This window comes from Neoarius graeffei, chromosome 1 (genome assembly GCF_027579695.1).
Source record: "Neoarius graeffei isolate fNeoGra1 chromosome 1, fNeoGra1.pri, whole genome shotgun sequence".
NCBI lineage: Eukaryota > Metazoa > Chordata > Actinopteri > Siluriformes > Ariidae > Neoarius > Neoarius graeffei.
Genome location: NC_083569.1, coordinates 27051817 through 27069270, shown reverse-complemented (window position 1 = coordinate 27069270; position 17454 = coordinate 27051817). Strand labels below are relative to the sequence as shown.

At 44.1% G+C, this 17454-nt stretch overlaps 1 protein-coding gene and 5 non-coding genes across 6 annotated transcripts; 3 read left to right on the top strand and 3 right to left on the bottom strand.

Annotated features, from left to right (window-relative positions):
* The first annotated feature begins 806 nt into the window (after window positions 1-806).
* Window positions 807-879, top strand: trnat-agu (transfer RNA threonine (anticodon AGU)). Its single transcript has one exon. It is a non-coding gene; the product is annotated as a tRNA-Thr (tRNA).
* A 3720-nt stretch (window positions 880-4599) lies between these two features.
* On the bottom strand, window positions 4600-4763 carry LOC132899107 (U1 spliceosomal RNA). The gene has a single exon (XR_009656629.1). It is a non-coding gene; the product is annotated as a U1 spliceosomal RNA (small nuclear RNA).
* Window positions 4764-7279: 2516 nt separating this feature from the next.
* trnad-guc (transfer RNA aspartic acid (anticodon GUC)) lies at window positions 7280-7351 on the bottom strand. Its single transcript has one exon. It is a non-coding gene; the product is annotated as a tRNA-Asp (tRNA).
* A 374-nt stretch (window positions 7352-7725) lies between these two features.
* Window positions 7726-7840, top strand: LOC132899177 (U5 spliceosomal RNA). The gene has a single exon (XR_009656656.1). It is a non-coding gene; the product is annotated as a U5 spliceosomal RNA (small nuclear RNA).
* Window positions 7841-8028: 188 nt separating this feature from the next.
* LOC132898699 (U2 spliceosomal RNA) lies at window positions 8029-8222 on the top strand. Its single transcript, XR_009656574.1, has one exon. It is a non-coding gene; the product is annotated as a U2 spliceosomal RNA (small nuclear RNA).
* A 5995-nt stretch (window positions 8223-14217) lies between these two features.
* Window positions 14218-15643, bottom strand: LOC132887068 (uncharacterized). The gene is made up of 3 exons (XM_060922420.1): window positions 15515-15643; window positions 15022-15198; window positions 14218-14648 (listed from the first exon to the last, which is right to left on the bottom strand). The coding sequence occupies exons 1-3, from the start codon at window positions 15600-15602 to the stop codon at window positions 14302-14304; spliced, it is 612 nt and encodes a 203-aa protein (XP_060778403.1). The 5' UTR covers window positions 15603-15643; the 3' UTR covers window positions 14218-14301.
* Between the last annotated feature and the right edge of the window lie 1811 nt (window positions 15644-17454).

Below are 17454 nucleotides of genomic sequence, written 5' to 3'. Positions count from 1 at the left end.
CACAAGTAAAGTTTTAACGAATCATTAGTATTTTTAAGAAGTTAGTGGTGTGGATTAGTATTTAGGTCTAAGTCCAAATTAAACATTAACAGTTTATAATCAGGACAAAAATGATGATTGATCATCCGAAAGCGAATTGACATACAGGCAGTTAGAATGTGCATGTGAACATATAAATAGCTCCATCTTATGAGAAAAGCACGACTCTGCTCCAGTCATGTGTAGTGCTTTTTGTACAGTGTAGTTGGGTTTCCTGTCACTATGGGCCCCAGAGCGCAGTAGTACAGTGCAGAGTCTGTCACTGCAGCAGGGGAGATGAGCAGATCCACTTTCTTACTCGTTTTATCAAGTTTTATGGAAAATTGTGAACGAGGCGGTTGAGCCTTGGTGACACTTTCAGTAACTTCATCAATCAGCATCAGAAAATCTGGTCTTGATCCAGGCTTTTGTCAATACCAGTGGACACGCCAAACTGATCCAGCATATGTGCAGGACAGTGTGGTGAGGTCACTCATGGTGCTTATGGTTTGTCTCTTGAGGTCTTGGCCTGTCCAGTGTTTTTGTTAGCTCAGATGAGAAAGTAGCCAGAATCCACAGCCCACAGCCCACTCTACGATTGACACACTGCATTATTTAAAATGCGTGTCCAATTTTTGCGAGACAAATAGTATACAGAAGCTAACTGCAGCTAGGAACTAAATTTGTGAGTGACTTTACAGCAGTTTCTGGGGGCTGTTTTGGGGCTCAGTGCAGGGTCTTCAAGGTTCTGCTGTTGCCCCAATCTTCAGGAGCTGCAAAAGAGTTAAGGCTCCATAGTTCAGTGGTGAGAGCACTAGTCTAGTAAACCAGGGGTTGTGAGTTCAATTCTCACTGGAGCCTATAAAGAGTTTGTGAAACTGTCTCTGAATCTTACTTTTGTTGGCTAGGACGCTACCAGTTTTCATATCGGGTGTAAACAAACCACAGCTGATGGATTCTCAATCCTCCCTGCCCTTCTCTTTCTGTAAACGATAAGTTTTTTTTTTAAATTATTAAAACAGAAAAAATGCAGTGAGAAGGTACATTCCAACATCCATGTAGGTAAACCTAGGCCAAAAATGGACATCGTCACTCCAATAATTTCGAGCAATTTTGCACACATCATAACCATAAATAAGCTAACTTCTATCTGTATCTATCCTTTGCTTCTCTCTGACTTAGATTATCCAAGCAATCTGGTAGTAAAGCTTTTCTAGTGGTAGCTTTCTTCAAACTGCAGACATCTGACATCTTCAATATTGCTTGCCTTCAGTATGTAAACAAAGTTCGCTTGTCCCCCAGGATAATGGCAGTAACGGTTGCTAATGTAAGTGTGACACCAGTGCAAGGGGTCTGTTGCAAATTTTGATAATGTGGCACAAAGTTATAGAAGGGAACTTCTTTATAATCTCACTATCTGGTGTGACTCAGATGAGGATGGGTTCTCTTTTGAGTCTGCTTGCTCAGCTATTGGCTCCAAATCATCCTCAAACAAAAAAACAAAGATTGAGGACGAATTTGAAGCGCTTTCGTGTCTCTTTCAAAAGAATCGGTATCAAGAATTCATGCCACTGAGGAGAATATTATAGAGTCCGTGTGGAAACAAAAGAAGGTACTGGTGCAAATAACATCAAGCGTGCAGCGCCGCCAAGCTGCAAATCGCTGTGATCTAATAATGGCGGGCAAGCTTTTAGTGATTTTTGGAACAGGATTCAGATGCAAAAAAGCATTTTTTGAACCAGTTTTTTCTTTATTCGCCAACTTTACAGTGTAAGTGAGCACAGCACACACAGAAAACCAGGTACGGTATTTTCTGATGTACCTTTCATGAAACAAGCACTTTCAGAACGATGCAGCCAAGAGAAATCCATGTCGCCAGCAGTTCAGGTCGACCATTGAAGGCATCCATTAAATTAGCTAAATCAATTTTCTGATATTTACCTAAAAGCTAAAAACACAGAAAACAGCTACAACTTAGTAAATGAAGATAAAATATGACAGAACTACAGACAAAAAGATCGGAACTTCAGCAAATGGATGCATGAATTTTTCAACTAGCATCCTGTCTGTCAGTGTTAGCTAACGCTACTTATGTCATCTGCTGCACTAGTATATTTTGCCTGAGAAAGTTTCTCAACTAAAGACAAAATAAATAAAAGAACCAAGACTTACCTCTGTCTACTTTGCTAAGGCATCGTGTTTAGCAGATAGTTACAACTTCATACGACACAAATCCTCATAAAATATAAAGTATGACGGACTGATAGAAAACAGTGTCGCCAGTTTCTCGAGCTGAAGTCCATTAACGTTAACATTAAACGTATGATGATGCTGTGTGATGTCACGCATTCTCACAGCGCATGCGCATTCAATGATAATTCCAATGAAAATGTTTTTTTTTTATTGATGGGTGTAATTCACTTTAGCTTATTTTTTGTTGTCTAAATCATTATTGATGAACTCTCATATTGATGGTGTTTTTAGAATAGATGAAAATGAATAAAAGTATTATATTATAATAAACACTGAAGCAGAGGGAGCTCAGCTCCTGCTGGCTGTACTGCCGAGGCGAGGAGGCGGAGCTGAGCTCCGGAGGGCTCCGCCCAATTTAATCTCTGGGTTCGGAACCTGAAAAGTCGGTCCCCTTCTGGATAGAAGTTTTGTTTTTTGTTTTTTTCCTGGTGCGAACCGTGACGACATCAGAGGGCGTGTTTTTAGTTTAGGATAAGTTTCTACATCTTCTTATGATTACTAGTTGGTCTGTGCTCGTATTTTGGAAGAAAGCAAATATCTGCTATGTCTGCAAGTCTTATGAAGACAAGGAGGCTCAGGCACCAAAGCGCAGTGTGTGGAGAAAATGTAGCTGGCTCCGCATGTTGCTGGTGTTTTCGTTCTGCTCGCACGGCTTTCTGACCACCGGGGAAGAAATAACAGAACAAAGCTTGCGGGCAAGCAATGCGATCCACCATCTCTGGACTACTGTTTACTTCTGCTGTGCACTGTGCAATGCCTCCTGTCGATGACGCATTCTTGATGACAAATTTCTGTTGAAAACTCATGGAGACCAAGGGCATCACTAGGCCTTTTTTACTGGGGCACGTGCCCCAGTAAAAATCAGCTGTGCCCCAGTAAGAAAATGTTGAAAGATTTTTGTAACAAACTAGTTTCTTTGGCAGATCATTTATCTACTGTAAGTTGTAGGACAGAGTGTGTTTCAAACTTCTATCGCCTCTTCTTTCTAACTAATTTTCTGATTGGTCTGGGAGATTCTCACTGTAAACATAGCGTGCGTGCGGCGTGCCATGAGTCCATTTAGCCTACTGGAGAGATGAGTCTACTCTTTGGATGAGTCAGAGAACGGGCTCTGGATGAGTTAAGGTAGCACAAAGTTTTTGCAACAAAACTAAGCAAACCATATTCTAACAAACCCATTAAACTACATCGAATTAAACGATATTAAATTACTTTTCCAGATGGATATCAGACAATTCTTCTCACGAAGCAGAGACAGGGGCAGGGAAACAGTGACAGATGAGGAGGAGGGTGAGAGAGGGAAGATTAAGGTTGTAGGCTATGTGCTAGTCAGTCATAACTAACCAGCTAAGTTCGTGAATCGTGAGAGTTGAGGTGACACATTTAGCATCAGCATGCATTAAAAGCCCAAATGCCAACAATAATTTTTTTGGGGACTGGGATGTGTTTTCCGTCTAGTTGGCCTATTCCTTGCATAACTTAATCCACGAGAGCATAAGAATTATCCACTTTGCATAGGTTGTCCAGGAACGTTAAGGTGCATTGTGCGGGGGGGGGGTGCAGTGCCCCAGTAAAGCTTAATTCCTAGTGATGCCCCTGATCGAGACCCTTGCTCGTGCCAAGGTTCCCAGAAGCCTGACCTAAACCCGTTCAAGAACACGTTCCCTGGTGGTCGGAAAGCCGTGCGAGCAGAGTGAAAATAACAGCAACATGCGGAGCCAGCTACATTTTCTCCACATGCTGCACTTTGGTCCCTGAGCCCACTTGTCTTCATAAGACTTCAAACACATCGTGCAACTTGCACTCCAGCGCACAACATCACGGGAGGGGAAAGAAGGAAGGAAGGAAGGAGATAGATAGATAGATAGATAGATAGATAGATAGAAAAGCCACCAGCTCTATTTTTGACTCTGTCAGGGTTATGGGAAAGAGGAGAGAGCAGGAACGCATTCCCCCACTTTCAGAAATTATGCAGTCGATATTCCCGCATTTGAGGAATTCGCAAAGGTCTGCATGACCCCGGTGAAATTCTCTCCGTCCACGGTGCATCCTCAACAACCATTTTCTGCTCAAAACTCATGGAAACCCTAGCTGGGTGCTAAGGATAAAAGAAGCCTGAACAAAACCTGTTTCCTACTGCTCAGAACGCAGCAATACACAGAACCAGAGAAATTTTTTCCACATGTTACCCTTAAGAGCATAACCGTTCCAGCTCCTCAAAGATTTAAAGCAGCGAGTAGCTCTTGATATTAAATATCTGAATACAAAGAAAATAAAAACTTCAGAAAAACAAACAGCTCTATCTTTGACTCCCACAGAATTAGGCAAAAGGGGAGAGCGCGAACGCAGTCCCCCACTATCAGAAATTATGCAGTTGAGATTCCTGTATTTGAGGAATTCACAAAGGTCAGCACAGCCTGAGTGTAATGACTGGGCCTCACTTTGGGCAAACCACCTTCTTGATCATGGTGTTGCCCCTGCCAGGTAAGTATGAGTTTTCTTGTCTGGCTGAGATGTAACCCTGCAAGGGTTTAGGCTGCTCCATGAGGGTGGGCAAAGCGTCTGAACAGGGTTTTGCATAATTTTTGGCCCCTCCTCTTCCAATTCAGCACAAGACACTGGTGGTGATTTCATGTGCGCTCCCTCTATTAGTCAGACAAGATATGGACCCGACAAGACTTTGCACGGACCGACACGTCGCCCTTTTCCACCAACAGGGAACGGGTTCCGTTCTGGTTTGCGCACCAAAGTTTGATCCGTTCAGAGCATTTTGGTCAAAAATCCATTGGTTCGGACAGTGGTTAAATTGGCTTTTGTAAGGAGGGGGAGCTCTTCTTCACTCACAGTGGTCACATCACACATCACACACATTATCTCTAGCCGCTTTATCCTTCTACAGGGTCGCAGGCAAGCTGGAGCCTATCCCAGCTGACTACGGGCGAAAGGCAGGGTACACCCTGGACAAGTCGCCAGGTCATCACAGGGCTGACACATAGACACAGACAACCATTCACACTCACATTCACACCTACGGTCAATTTAGAGTCACCAGTTAACCTAACCTGCATGTCTTTGGACTGTGGGGGAAACCGGAGCACCCGGAGGAAACCCACGCGGACACGGGGAGAACATGCAATCTCCGCACAGAAAGGCCCTCGCCGGCCCCGGGGCTCAAACCCAGGACCTTCTTGCTCACAGTGGTCAATATCTCTCAAAACATTTTTATTTATCGCACCATCAGTTTAATACATATTTTATCAGCTTATGGCCTAGTTATTTATATCTCACATCAATGCACATATTGGTAACTTATTAAGCCTATGTTTCACCATCAATCTACACTGTAATTTGTAAAACCTATTCACAATATACACCACCAATTCACATATTAGCAATAGTTCTTTACATCTCACACCATAAATCTACATCAATCAAATCAATTGTTTGCTACACTTAGGCCAAGTTTACATTAGACCGTATCTGTCTCGTTTTCTTCGCGGATGCACTGTCCGTTTACATTAAAACGCCTGGAAACGCCGGGAAACGGGAATCCGCCAGGGTCCACGTATTCAATCCAGATCGTGTCAGCTCCGGTGCTGTGTAAACATTGAGAATACGTGGATACGCTGTGCTGAGCTCTAGCTGGCGTCGTCATTGGACAACGTCACTGTGACATCCACCTTCCTGATTCGCTGGCGTTGGTCATGTGACGCGACTGCTGAAAAACGGCGCGGACTTCCGCCTTGTATCACCTTTCATTAAAGAGTATAAAAGTATGAAAATACTGCAAATACTGATGCAAATACTGCCCATTGTGTAGTTATGATTGTCTTTAGGCTTGCCATCCTTCCACTTGCAAGTGGTAAGTGACGCGCATGCCCGACATGCACTGAGATCACACACACAGCGGCTCAGTCCCGAATCACTGCTCGTGCGCTATACTCGCGCGCTCTGTGAGCTGCGCAGGGCCGGAGTGCGCACCCTCCAGAGGGCACTCGCTGTTCAGGGTGGAGTGATTTGGAGCGCAGGATGCCTGCGGAGCCGAGCGTATCCGTATATTGGTGTTGCTGTGTGCACGTGAATCGTGTATTGGCGTTGCTGTGTGCACACTAATTGTTTTAAAAACGTTAATCTGATGATCTGCTGATACGGTCTAATGTAAACCCCACCTTACTTACATGTCACAACATCAAACCACATATCAGCAATAGCCAGTCATTACAATTTAATTTACAACTTTCCAAATAAGACTTAGATCAAGTTTCTCCTGCCTTTCCTGTCTCTGTCTACATGCTCCTGGGGAGACTCCCAGATCGTCCGGGAGACTAGGGATGTCTGAATTGTTTAATTTTGTTATTTAGTCTAGTCTTAGTACCCCACAGCAACCTCATAACTTTGGCCAACCAAAGCAACATTGGATTGGGGGTCAAGCGCGCGAGCCAATGGAAAAATCCAGGCTGCCAGTTCTCACTATCACGAGGGAGGTTTGCTAACACTCCATGCACAAAGATAGGTTAGTGGGCGTCCATTAAATTAGTTAACTCAATTTTCTGATATTTACCTAAAAGCTAAAAACACAGAAAACTTTTTTTTTGTCTGACTTTTACTAGACTTAGAAATAGAATATTATTAGAAGAACACCATCAGAGGGTCTACCATTGGCAATTCATAATATTGACATTAACATTGACTTTAGGCATATTAAAGTATGGTCTATAGTCACTGGATTTATCTAGATCTGTTACTATTAATAAGATTTAATTGACATAATATGTGGTTATTCATACACACACACTTTATATACATATGCTCAAGGGCATTTCAGCCCAACACCACCCCATGTCTTTGAATCGTGGGGTTAACCAGAGCTGCCACAGGGAGAACACGCAAACTCCACACAGAAAGGCCCCCACCAGCCGCTGGGCTCAAACCCAGAACCTTCTTGCTGTGAGGCGACAGTGCGAACCACCCCACCCCCCTGCTGCACAAGTTAATAAATGTTTAAAGTCTCCCCGTCGGGGAATCGAACCCCGGGCTTCCGCGTGACAGGTGGAGATACTGTCCACTATACTAACGAGGACGACACAATAGCCGTCATTTATCAATAAAAAATGTGGTATGGAAAGCACTTACTGCTGGGGTCAACAGCGTTCCTGTCAATAATCAAACTCCAGCTGTTGTTTTCATATTTAATTTATAGGCCTACATCCGTGATATTGGACAGATCACACAGCACTCAACTGTTCCTTTTCAAAATTCAACACCCCCCACCCCGCTTACTTATCTTTCTTTCTTTCTTTCATTCAAAAAAGTTCGTTGGTCAGACATTTCTCTGCCTGTGTGCAATGGCTAATAAAGCTGTAAAGGTGTAAGAGATTGGCCCAGGCCACCTTACCCTCTACCAGCTTTCTGCACCTCCAATCCAGTGTCACTAACCTGATCCAGTGTTCAGTGCAGCTCAGGTTTCTCTTCATTAACGCATAAATCTTTCGCCTTTTACTGAAGATTTCCGTGGAGAGAAATGTTAATGAGCTCAGTATATTTTTGCAGGCTTTGCTTTGGCAGAGCTGAACGTTTTTAGTCAACAAATGTTAAAACTATTGATCTTTTTGCATTAAAGCATCTCCCACACTCCCCACAAAGCGATGTCTCTCTTCAAAAGGATCCAGCTGTTGGGGGCGGAGTCTAGCTGTGTTTACCTTTCTGGAGTTTAATATGTGGAAGTGGTATATTTAAAGCCATTAGTTACAGTAAATTATCATTTTTCCGCATTTTGATCAGGATCAAGTGTAGTATCTATTCTAATCAATTTAACATTGATTTGTTCTCTAAGTGACAGTGTTATATCAAGCAAATTTTTTTTAGAGCAACGAGCTGTGATAGGAGTTCGCTCTTTCGGCTTCATATACCAACCTGATGTTGTAGTATTTTTTTGTTCTAGAAATTTTTTTTCTTTTTAAATGAAGCTGGTGAATGGGTTTTTTAGAGTAGAGAATAAAAATAGGAATTTGGTCCTTTTGTTCTATACTCTCATATGGTATTCGCTCATGAATATTCACTCTGGGGGCGTGGTCGCGAAAACAGCAAGCACATTTGGCTACCGTGTCAATTAGCAAGTGCGGTTGCAGTGATGATGATGATAGTTTATTTCAAACATGTAAACAAATGGTGCTTTTCCACTACCAACGCGGCTGAGTCGGGCTGAGCCGTGCGGTGCTGAGTCGAGCTGAGCGGGGCTGTTGGAGTTGCATTTCGACTACAACCGCGCTGAACCGTGCTGGCTGGAAGTGGGTGGACACATTGGGTGGAGTTAGCGAAAGTGGGTGGACGTCAGGTGATGTCGTTAGGCGGCGCAAACAGTGACATCAGTGGCCTTTTAAGCGGTAGTCTCACAACCCGGATAGTAAACAATAAACATGGAGGACATGGAGTCGTTAGTGTTGCTGGTCTTGGTGCTGTGGCTTGTTGTCACCGACAACACCAACAGATACTGGCAAGAGCGTATTGAGGTATTTCACCTGACGTCACAGGGTCACGTGACGCCCCGGTGTCCACCATTTTGGACGGCAAGCTAGCTAATGTCAACAACATAGTAGCTGGTATGTTACTGTAGCAATGTTTACGTTCAGTCATTTGGATGACTGTTAAAACCTTTCAGTCTCAAGTTTTTCCTTTACTGGATTTACTAGTTTACTGAGCTAGCGCGCGATGGCTCCCGGCTCGGCCGGAGAGCGCGCGATGGCTCCGGGCTCGGCCGGAGAGCGCGCGATGGCTCCGGGCTCGGCCGGAGAGCGCGCGATGGCTCCGGGCTCGGCCGGAGAGCGCGCGATGGCTCCCGGCTCGGCCGGAGAGCGCGCGATGGCTCCCGGCTCGGCCGGAGAGCGCGCGATGGCTCCGGGCTCGGCCGGAGAGCGCGCGATGGCTCCGGGCTCGGCCGGAGAGCGCGCGATGGCTCCGGGCTCGGCCGGAGAGCGCGCGATGGCTCCCGGCTCGGCCGGAGAGCGCGCGATGGCTCCCGGCTCGGCCGGAGAGCGCGCGATGGCTCAGTAAACTAGTAAATCCAGTAAAGGAAAAACTTGAGACTGAAAGGTTTTAACAGTCATCCAAATGACTGAACGTAAACATTGCTACAGTAACATACCAGCTACTATGTTGTTGACATTAGCTAGTGCTAACAGCTAGTTGCTAATACACTGCTACAACTACACCGACCCTAATAATACAGTTCTTGGTCATTGCCTGGTAACAGCAAATTTATAACGGGCCATGTCTCAACAGACTAAGAAGTTATTTCAATGACATTTAATAACATTTTGTTTATCCTGAGGACCGAAAGTAAATGAAAATGTGAACAAACCTTAGCTGTAATCAGATGGCGACCACCGGCTCCAGGGACGACCCGCTGATGTAGGCATGTTACCCAGCCTGACACAAAATATTTGTAGGCATCCAAACTCGTATACGCTTTCAGATCAATACCTGTGTATGGCGATGGGTTTTTAATGACATAGGTATACAGATCATGTGGGCCGAAGTCAGGTAAAGACGAGGGCTTCGTGTACTTCCGTGCGTCAGTGAACAATCCTGGTGGAAGCAGGTAAACGTCGTTCTCTAAGCCTGCTAACCTCAATTTTTGCAAATACCTCTCCCTCTGCTCACCCTGTAAATGCCCTACGTCGCTGGATAGTGAAGGTGTTTTCTGCATCTCGCTCCTTTTTCTTTTGTGTTTTTCGTTTGTCGCCTTCCTCGCATTCAAACTGATTCGAGCCGAGCCGTCCAAAATGGCAGCGTCACATGACTTGGTCACGTGAGTGAAATACCTCAATAGATGAGGCGAGGCGCATAAGGCTTCAGAAAGAGAGGGAACTTCTTCAATTCCTTCTCAATGAAGACGACGAGGACACAGACGATACAGACACAGACGATGGAACAGTTTCTGACACGGAGTTCGAGCTCGCTAGCAAGAGACGACGTGTAATGGTAAGCTAACAGTTACATTTCTAGCTTTCCGCTCTGTCTCGTATAGACCCCTTTCACTGACGTCACCCGAAACCGGAAGTAAACAGACCCTGCGCCATATTGGAAGACCAACAAACTCGTGATTAGGGGAAATAACGGCAGCGGTATGTGAACCCACGAGAATAAAGTGGAGTGGCAAACGACTTAAACAAACAAATCTGAGCTGTTTTATTTATGATTTATTGGCCCAACAGTAGACTTGAAAGAAACCTGTGTGAGACTTGGCAAAAAACTGTGGATATAATGGATAAGTCTGTGCATGATCTGCGGACACTTTGAGGTAAGCAAACGCAAGAAATTCAGATTTAAAACATGCTAAATTGGCCCCAAGTTGATAACTGTATGAGGAGCAAGCCTCCCAGACTTCTACAATTTAATAATAATAATAATTTAGGATGGTTTGGGGCTTGCTCGCTGCTGCCAGGTTGGTTGTTGAGTAGCCTGACTGGTTTTTTTTCTTGCGTGTGGTATCATTGTTGACGCGAGGTTGTTTTTTGAACATGCCAATGCGGACACGATTTCCCCTGATGAGTTATGACTTCAGACGCGATGCGTGTGTGGAGGTGTGGAGTCCGCGTGATATGTGCGTAAGATAGGCTTCTCATGTGTTTGGAGATCCGTGCTCCGAGACAAGCGCAAGCGCCCCAAGGGAAAAAAAGGGACCCCCCGAAAATATCGGCATAGTTCGAACACTGAGTGTAGGCACTGGGTGTAAACAACAAATAGTTTACAATGTCTGGGTAGCGAATTGGTGTCAGGTCCTCCTTATGTTTCCATTCTCCCTTGCCGCAAGTCTTATCATATGGGTCAAACCCATCAATCACAGCCAGTTTCTCCACATACCGTGCCCTTTCTGCAGCTGGTAATGTACTCACATAACCAGAATTATCAGCCATCGTGTCACTTTACTCTCGCTCGCACTTTGTTTTATATTGTGAGTGCATGTACTTGGTCTTCCAATATGGCGCCTAACAAAATCTCGCGGCGCGGTGACGTCATGTGAAAGGGGTCTATAGAGGGCTATCGCGTGACGTCACCGTACCGCAAGATTTTGTTAGGGCGCCATATTGGAAGACCTCAAGTACATAGATACAATATAAAACAAACTACGAGCGAGAGTGAAGTTTTTATTTATGTATCTTTGAATTATTTGGACATGGGGAAAAACTATATTTAAAATCCAAAGAGGGATGAAGGGAGGAAAATTAAAACAAAAGAAAGAAATGAAATATATAACATAAATGTGATAAAATTAAGGATGTTTTTATTCAGTAAACATTTAAAAAAATGTTCTACAATACTCTACCCTAGTGACTTACCAGTAACAAAATGGTCTGAACATATTCTGTACTGTTGTAGATTTGAAGTATTCAGATCCGCTCTGCATAAAGAAGCTAAATCCTCTCTCTGTCTCCTGGCAGAAAGCTCCTTGGTTTGCTCCCCTTGTGTCTCAATCACAGCTGGTATTCTGTAGAAAGACTTCTTTTCACCTTTCCCATCACCTTTGTTAGAACCCAAACACAGCACAAAAGTTTACCATTGTAGGTTGTTTGATGAACCAAGTGCATGAAATTCTAACGAAAACACCCTAATCATTAGACACACTAAATGTGTCAGTGGCTGGCTGCAATAAACGCAGCCAAGGGACAAAACCATATCGCTTCCTTTCAGCAGGCTTCAGGGTTTTGAAATAATCTGCCATGTCCACAGATCATGCACAGACTTATCCATTATATCCACAGTTTTTTGCCAAGTCTCACACAGGTTTCTTTCAAATCTACTGTTGGGCCAATAAATCATAAATAAAACAGCTCAGATTTGTTTGTTTAAGTCGTTTGCTACTCCACTTTATTCTCGTGGGTTCATATACCGCTGCCATTATTTCCCCCAATCACAAGTTTGTTGGTCTTCCAATATGGCGCAGGGTCTGTTTACTTCCGGTTTTGGGTGACGTCAGTAATATCCCTCTATAGCGCAACAACATTGTAAATCAGCGTGAAGTACTAAAATGTGTTGTGTTGTGTGCATTTCAGGCGGTTATTGGAACACGCCGCACTCCTTCAGTGTGATCTCTCACTGGTGAGGTCTATGGTGGTGACTTGCTGTGCTCTTCACAACCTATGTGAAAGTCATGGTGAAAGATACGATACAGAGTGGGACCCTGCAGCAGTAGCATTGCCACTGCCAGGTGTTGCAGGACCACAAGAGGTTGAAGGGGAGGGCAGAGATGTTCGGGAGGGGTTGATGCATTACTTGTTGTCAAACAGTTAAATGTGAATGTGAAGTAACACTTCCTGTATGTATATAGTAAAATTTTTGTTATTGCTGTTGATACCTGTGTTGCAGTTTTCCTGCCCTCTCCTCAGTGATGTTGTCCACCCACTACTTGCGCATGGAAACAGACCCTGTTATTTGTAATGTGCCTTCAATCTTTGAATAAAACACCAATGCAATAGATCCATCTGCGTTTTGATTTCAGCTTTTAGTGACATCGCAACATATTTGGTTTGTCTCATAGTGCAGCATTCACGATACACGAAGAGGCAAATATCAAGTGCACATATGAAGCATTGTTTTCATGGTCAAGTTTTCACCAGCTGTAACTGTTGGAGTGTCAGAGTATGTTTACAGACAATGAGCATCCCATGATCTCATAAACCCATACTATGAGTTTCATTACAGATGTAGGTCTCAATTACTTGTACGTACATGCAATCTTGGTCATTCAATATTTTTATGTAATAACTAATGCCTCCACATCTTCAATTCTGATTGACTCGGTGCCTCTGTGATGGTCTTTAATCATGTATATTTATGTTGGCAGTCAAAGCTGCCATTTTCCGGCGCTTATGAAATGCATGTGTAACATGCACATTATCACATACTATCTCAATTCAAACATACATACAATGATCTTAAAACATATTCTACACAAACACTTCATATTTTGTCCCCTGGGCTCATTACAGGGGTCGTTCATAAGGGGCCTCATAACCCTGTGGTCAGGTTACCTGGAGTCAGGTGAAGTGTGAGGGCCCCCCTTTGTCTACTGAAAATGATGCAAATGACACATTACAGGGACATTAGGCTGGTTCATTGTGAGTTAATCTAACAAATCCACAAAAATCAGGATAACAGATGAAGAAAATACATGGATGTAGACAAAAATAAATTAAACAGAATAACTAGGCCTATAAAATTAATAAAACAGACAGGATAAACAAAATATAAATAAATAAAAGCTAAATAAAAAATAAATAACCTCAGCAATGCAGATGTTATAACCCTGGAGTCAGGTCACCTGAGGTCAAGTGTGAGCCACACCACCCCTTTTTGTCTACTGAAGATGATGCAAATGACACATTACAGGGACATTAGGCTGGTTCATAGTGAGATTGGTAACCCTGAAGTCAGGTCACCTTGAGGTCAAGCGAAAACATGATGAAGAAACCTACCAATTGAGCTGCTAAAATCATGTCTAGAACAAGAAATAAGTTGTTGTCTTTGCATAATTCTCCAACTTAAGTATGGGTTGAATGTTTTGGGGTTGTAAATGACACATTACAGGGGTATTAGGCAGGTTCATTGTGAGATTGATAAGGTCAAGCGGTCAGGTCACCTGGGGTCCCCCCATTAAGTAATGGATGGTTCACTGCAAGATTCAGAAACCTGTTGTCAGGTTAGCTGGGTTCATTGCCACATTATGAACCATGTCAATACATTTATGACACAAGGCATTTTGTTTTTTTTTCTGTAAAACACAACTGTTTATTAAAACTCTCACCAGTGACCATAACACGTGCAATTAAAAATAAGGTGCAAAATTTAAGTGATTCAAATGACACAAACATACAATAACAACGAAACACAACGACGATGGTGAATAGTGCAAACTATATACATGGGTATGAACTATATACAAGTGCGTTGTGCAATAGTCAGTGGACTATGCATTGTGCAAAGGCAGTAGTCAGGGATCAGGGAACCCAGAGTCAGGGGTTTGTAGTGCCACTACAGCTGCGATGTCCGGTTCCTGTCAGCCATCGCCTGCGCCATCCGGTCCAGCACCCAGAGTAGTGCTTGCCCAAAGGCTTCAGACTGAGCTGCCTGGTGGCTTCGTGCGGCGAATTCTAACTCCCTCGCAGCATGGGAGTCTTCCAACATCAGCTCAAAGAGGCGTTCCCGATGGGCCTCACGCCGGGCCTCACGCTGTTCTTGCTGGGCCTCACGCCGTGCCTCACGCTGTTTGCGCTGGGCCACATGCTGCGCCTCATGGCGTTCGCGCTGGGCCTCTGCGGACGCCTGCAGCTCACGCAGGACAGTGCCCTGTTCCTGGAATAAGCTCCTTTTCCTCTTTCCTAAACAATGGAGATATTCAAAGAGAAACATATAAATGGGGGGCAGTAGACATTTTTCATGCAGTGATTCCTCTGCAACCAGTGAGACCATACCAAACATAATGTAGGCTGGCCAGCTCACTTTTGTTAGAGATTACAATGCTCTATGTCTTCATGTCATGCCTGATTTTCTACAGGAGTGGCAGAGTGTTTCTGGTGGTGTGACTGGGTTTGATTTGAGTACCCAGAAGTATTGTGATCACTTGTGAAGTGGCTACTGTTGAAATGCGTTGTGTTGCAACCCAGAATACAAGTCAATGGAATTGTACACGTAAAATTATTCAGGCAATTCGTTGTGACAGCAAGACAAGATGTATGTTTAGTTTGCACATACCAGCGTGAGGACGTGGAGCGCTCACAGCCAGCACTTGCGGTTCCGACGCCGGTGTCGAAACTCCTGCAGGCGTGAAGTCTGTGGACGGCGAGGGAGGAACGTTTTCGGACTGTTCCGAGGTAGGCGCCAGTTCTGAGGTAGACGCCAGTTCTGAGGCGGACTCCTCCTCAACCAAGTCTTTGGGAGGAGAAAAAAAGGTGTATGAAAATAAGGCAGAGCAAAAGACACACACGTAGTTCTCACATGGCAACACTGCAATACCGCTTGGTATGTAGTATCCTATGCATTCGTTGTTGTGTTAAAAACCGCACCAACATGTAACAGCTATTGCTAACTCAAAATGGCAGAGCAAAAGACACACACGTAGTTCTCACATGGCAACACTGCAATACCGCTTGGTATGTAGTATCCTATGCATTCGTTGTTAATGTGTTTAAAACCACACCAAGTCTAGCAGCTATTGGTAACTCAAAATAACTGAAACGTGACTTACCATTATCTATCGCCTCCAACAAAGACATTGCGGTGTCAAGACCCATGTCCCTCTGGTTCGCCGGACGGTGGCTGTAGATAGCGTCCATCTGATCATACCATTTCCACCGCTTGCGGCTAGCCCCACTTTGTCCGTTGTGGTCCTTGACTTGCCTATATTCACTCTTCAGTTTCTTCAGTTTATCCCAGCACTGAACCACGGTGCGGGGATAACCGTGTTCCGACATCAGCCGGGATATCTCCTGGAACACCTTCTCATTACGCGTAGCACCGTCGAGATTTTTCTGAATGTGCTCCTCAGCCACAACACAGAGAAACGTCTGTGTCTCCACGATGGACCACTGGCTGGCCTTTCCTCACTTGGGTTAGTCTTCCATCTTCTAGTTTTCTGATCTTCTTCTTCTTCTTTGTCGTAATTCTTCTTCTTCCGGGTTTACGGTGTTTACAGATGGTGGTTAAAGATCCCAGCGTGCTCGCGGGGCATGTGTGGGCATGTGAGGACACTCCTCCTCACCAATCAGTGCACAGGGGAGTGTCTCCTCATGCCCCTTGCCCCACTCGGCTCGGTTGGGCTCACTTCAGCCTCACTCCAAAACCGTGCGAGTTTTGGGTGCTGAGTAAGGCTGAAGTGAGCTCAGTCGTGCTGCTCTGAGGTAGTCGAAACGCGAGCCGTGTTGGGCTGAAGTGAGCTGAAAAAGGGTAGTGGAAAAGGCCCATAATAAAGGGAAACAGAGGTTGTACCTCCTATGTAAGCTGAAGCAGTTTCAGTTACCCATACAGAACCTGCTTACAGTCTACACATGTTTTGTACGACCGGTCCTGGAGTATGCAACACCCCTGTGGCATCCAGGCTTAACGAACAGCCAACGGATGAAGATAGAGAACATCCAAGTGCGTGCAACTAAGATCATCCTTGGCAATAACTTTCACAGTTACTCTACAGCTTGTGAAGCTCGACGACTCCAAAAACTTGAGGACCGACATGTTACGCTGTGTCTGAAGTTTGCCCAGAAACTGTACAAGTCTGAACAGTACAAACATTGGTTTCCACGACTGCGGGGAGAGATAAGTGGTAGGGAAACTAGACAGAACAAAAAACTTGATCAGTTGCCAGTTCGCACTGTACGATACTCTAAAAGTCCACTTCCTTACCTTGTTCAACTTCTGAATAGCACATTGTAATTGGAATGGCTAATCATGATGTTTTATTTTGTATATATATTTGTTTGTGATTTTAACTCTAAATATGTTTGATTTGTTAATGTACCTTTTATCCAATGTACAGAACATGTAATTCAGCTCTTGGGCTGCCAAATGTTCTTTGAATAAAACCCATTTGAACATTTGAACATTCTGCTTTTGAGTTAGCAGTTGATCTAAAGCAGATCTGGCTGCTTCTAATTTCTTCAACACAGAACTGGAGAAAGACACTTTAAAATCTCTTTCCAAGATAGCAATGTCTTGTTCAAGCTCCAACTGTTTTGCTAATATATTCTTCCTCTTCGCAGTTGTGTAAAAAATGATAGACCCTTTGAGGAAGGCCTTGTCTGTTTCCCATACGGTAGAGGCTGAAACCTCAGGTGAATCATTTGTAGAAATAAAAAGTTCCCATTGATTTCCTAAATATGTCAAAAATGCAGGATTGCTAAGAAGAGATGGATTTAAACGCCAATGTCTAGATAAAGGGTCATCGTAAAGAGGCAGGCGTTCTATAGAGATTGATGAGTGGTCTGAGAGAATGCATGTGTTAATGGAGCAGGCTCCGGTTCTGTCAAGGGCCGATCTAGAGATGAAAATATAATCAATTCTAGAAAAAGAATGATGGGGATGTGAGGAAAAATGTGAAATCTTTCTCTCATGGATTAGTGACTCTCCATGTGTCAAATAACCTGAGGTCTGACCAAACCTCTGTTGTTGCTTTTGCCATTTTTGATGACAAAA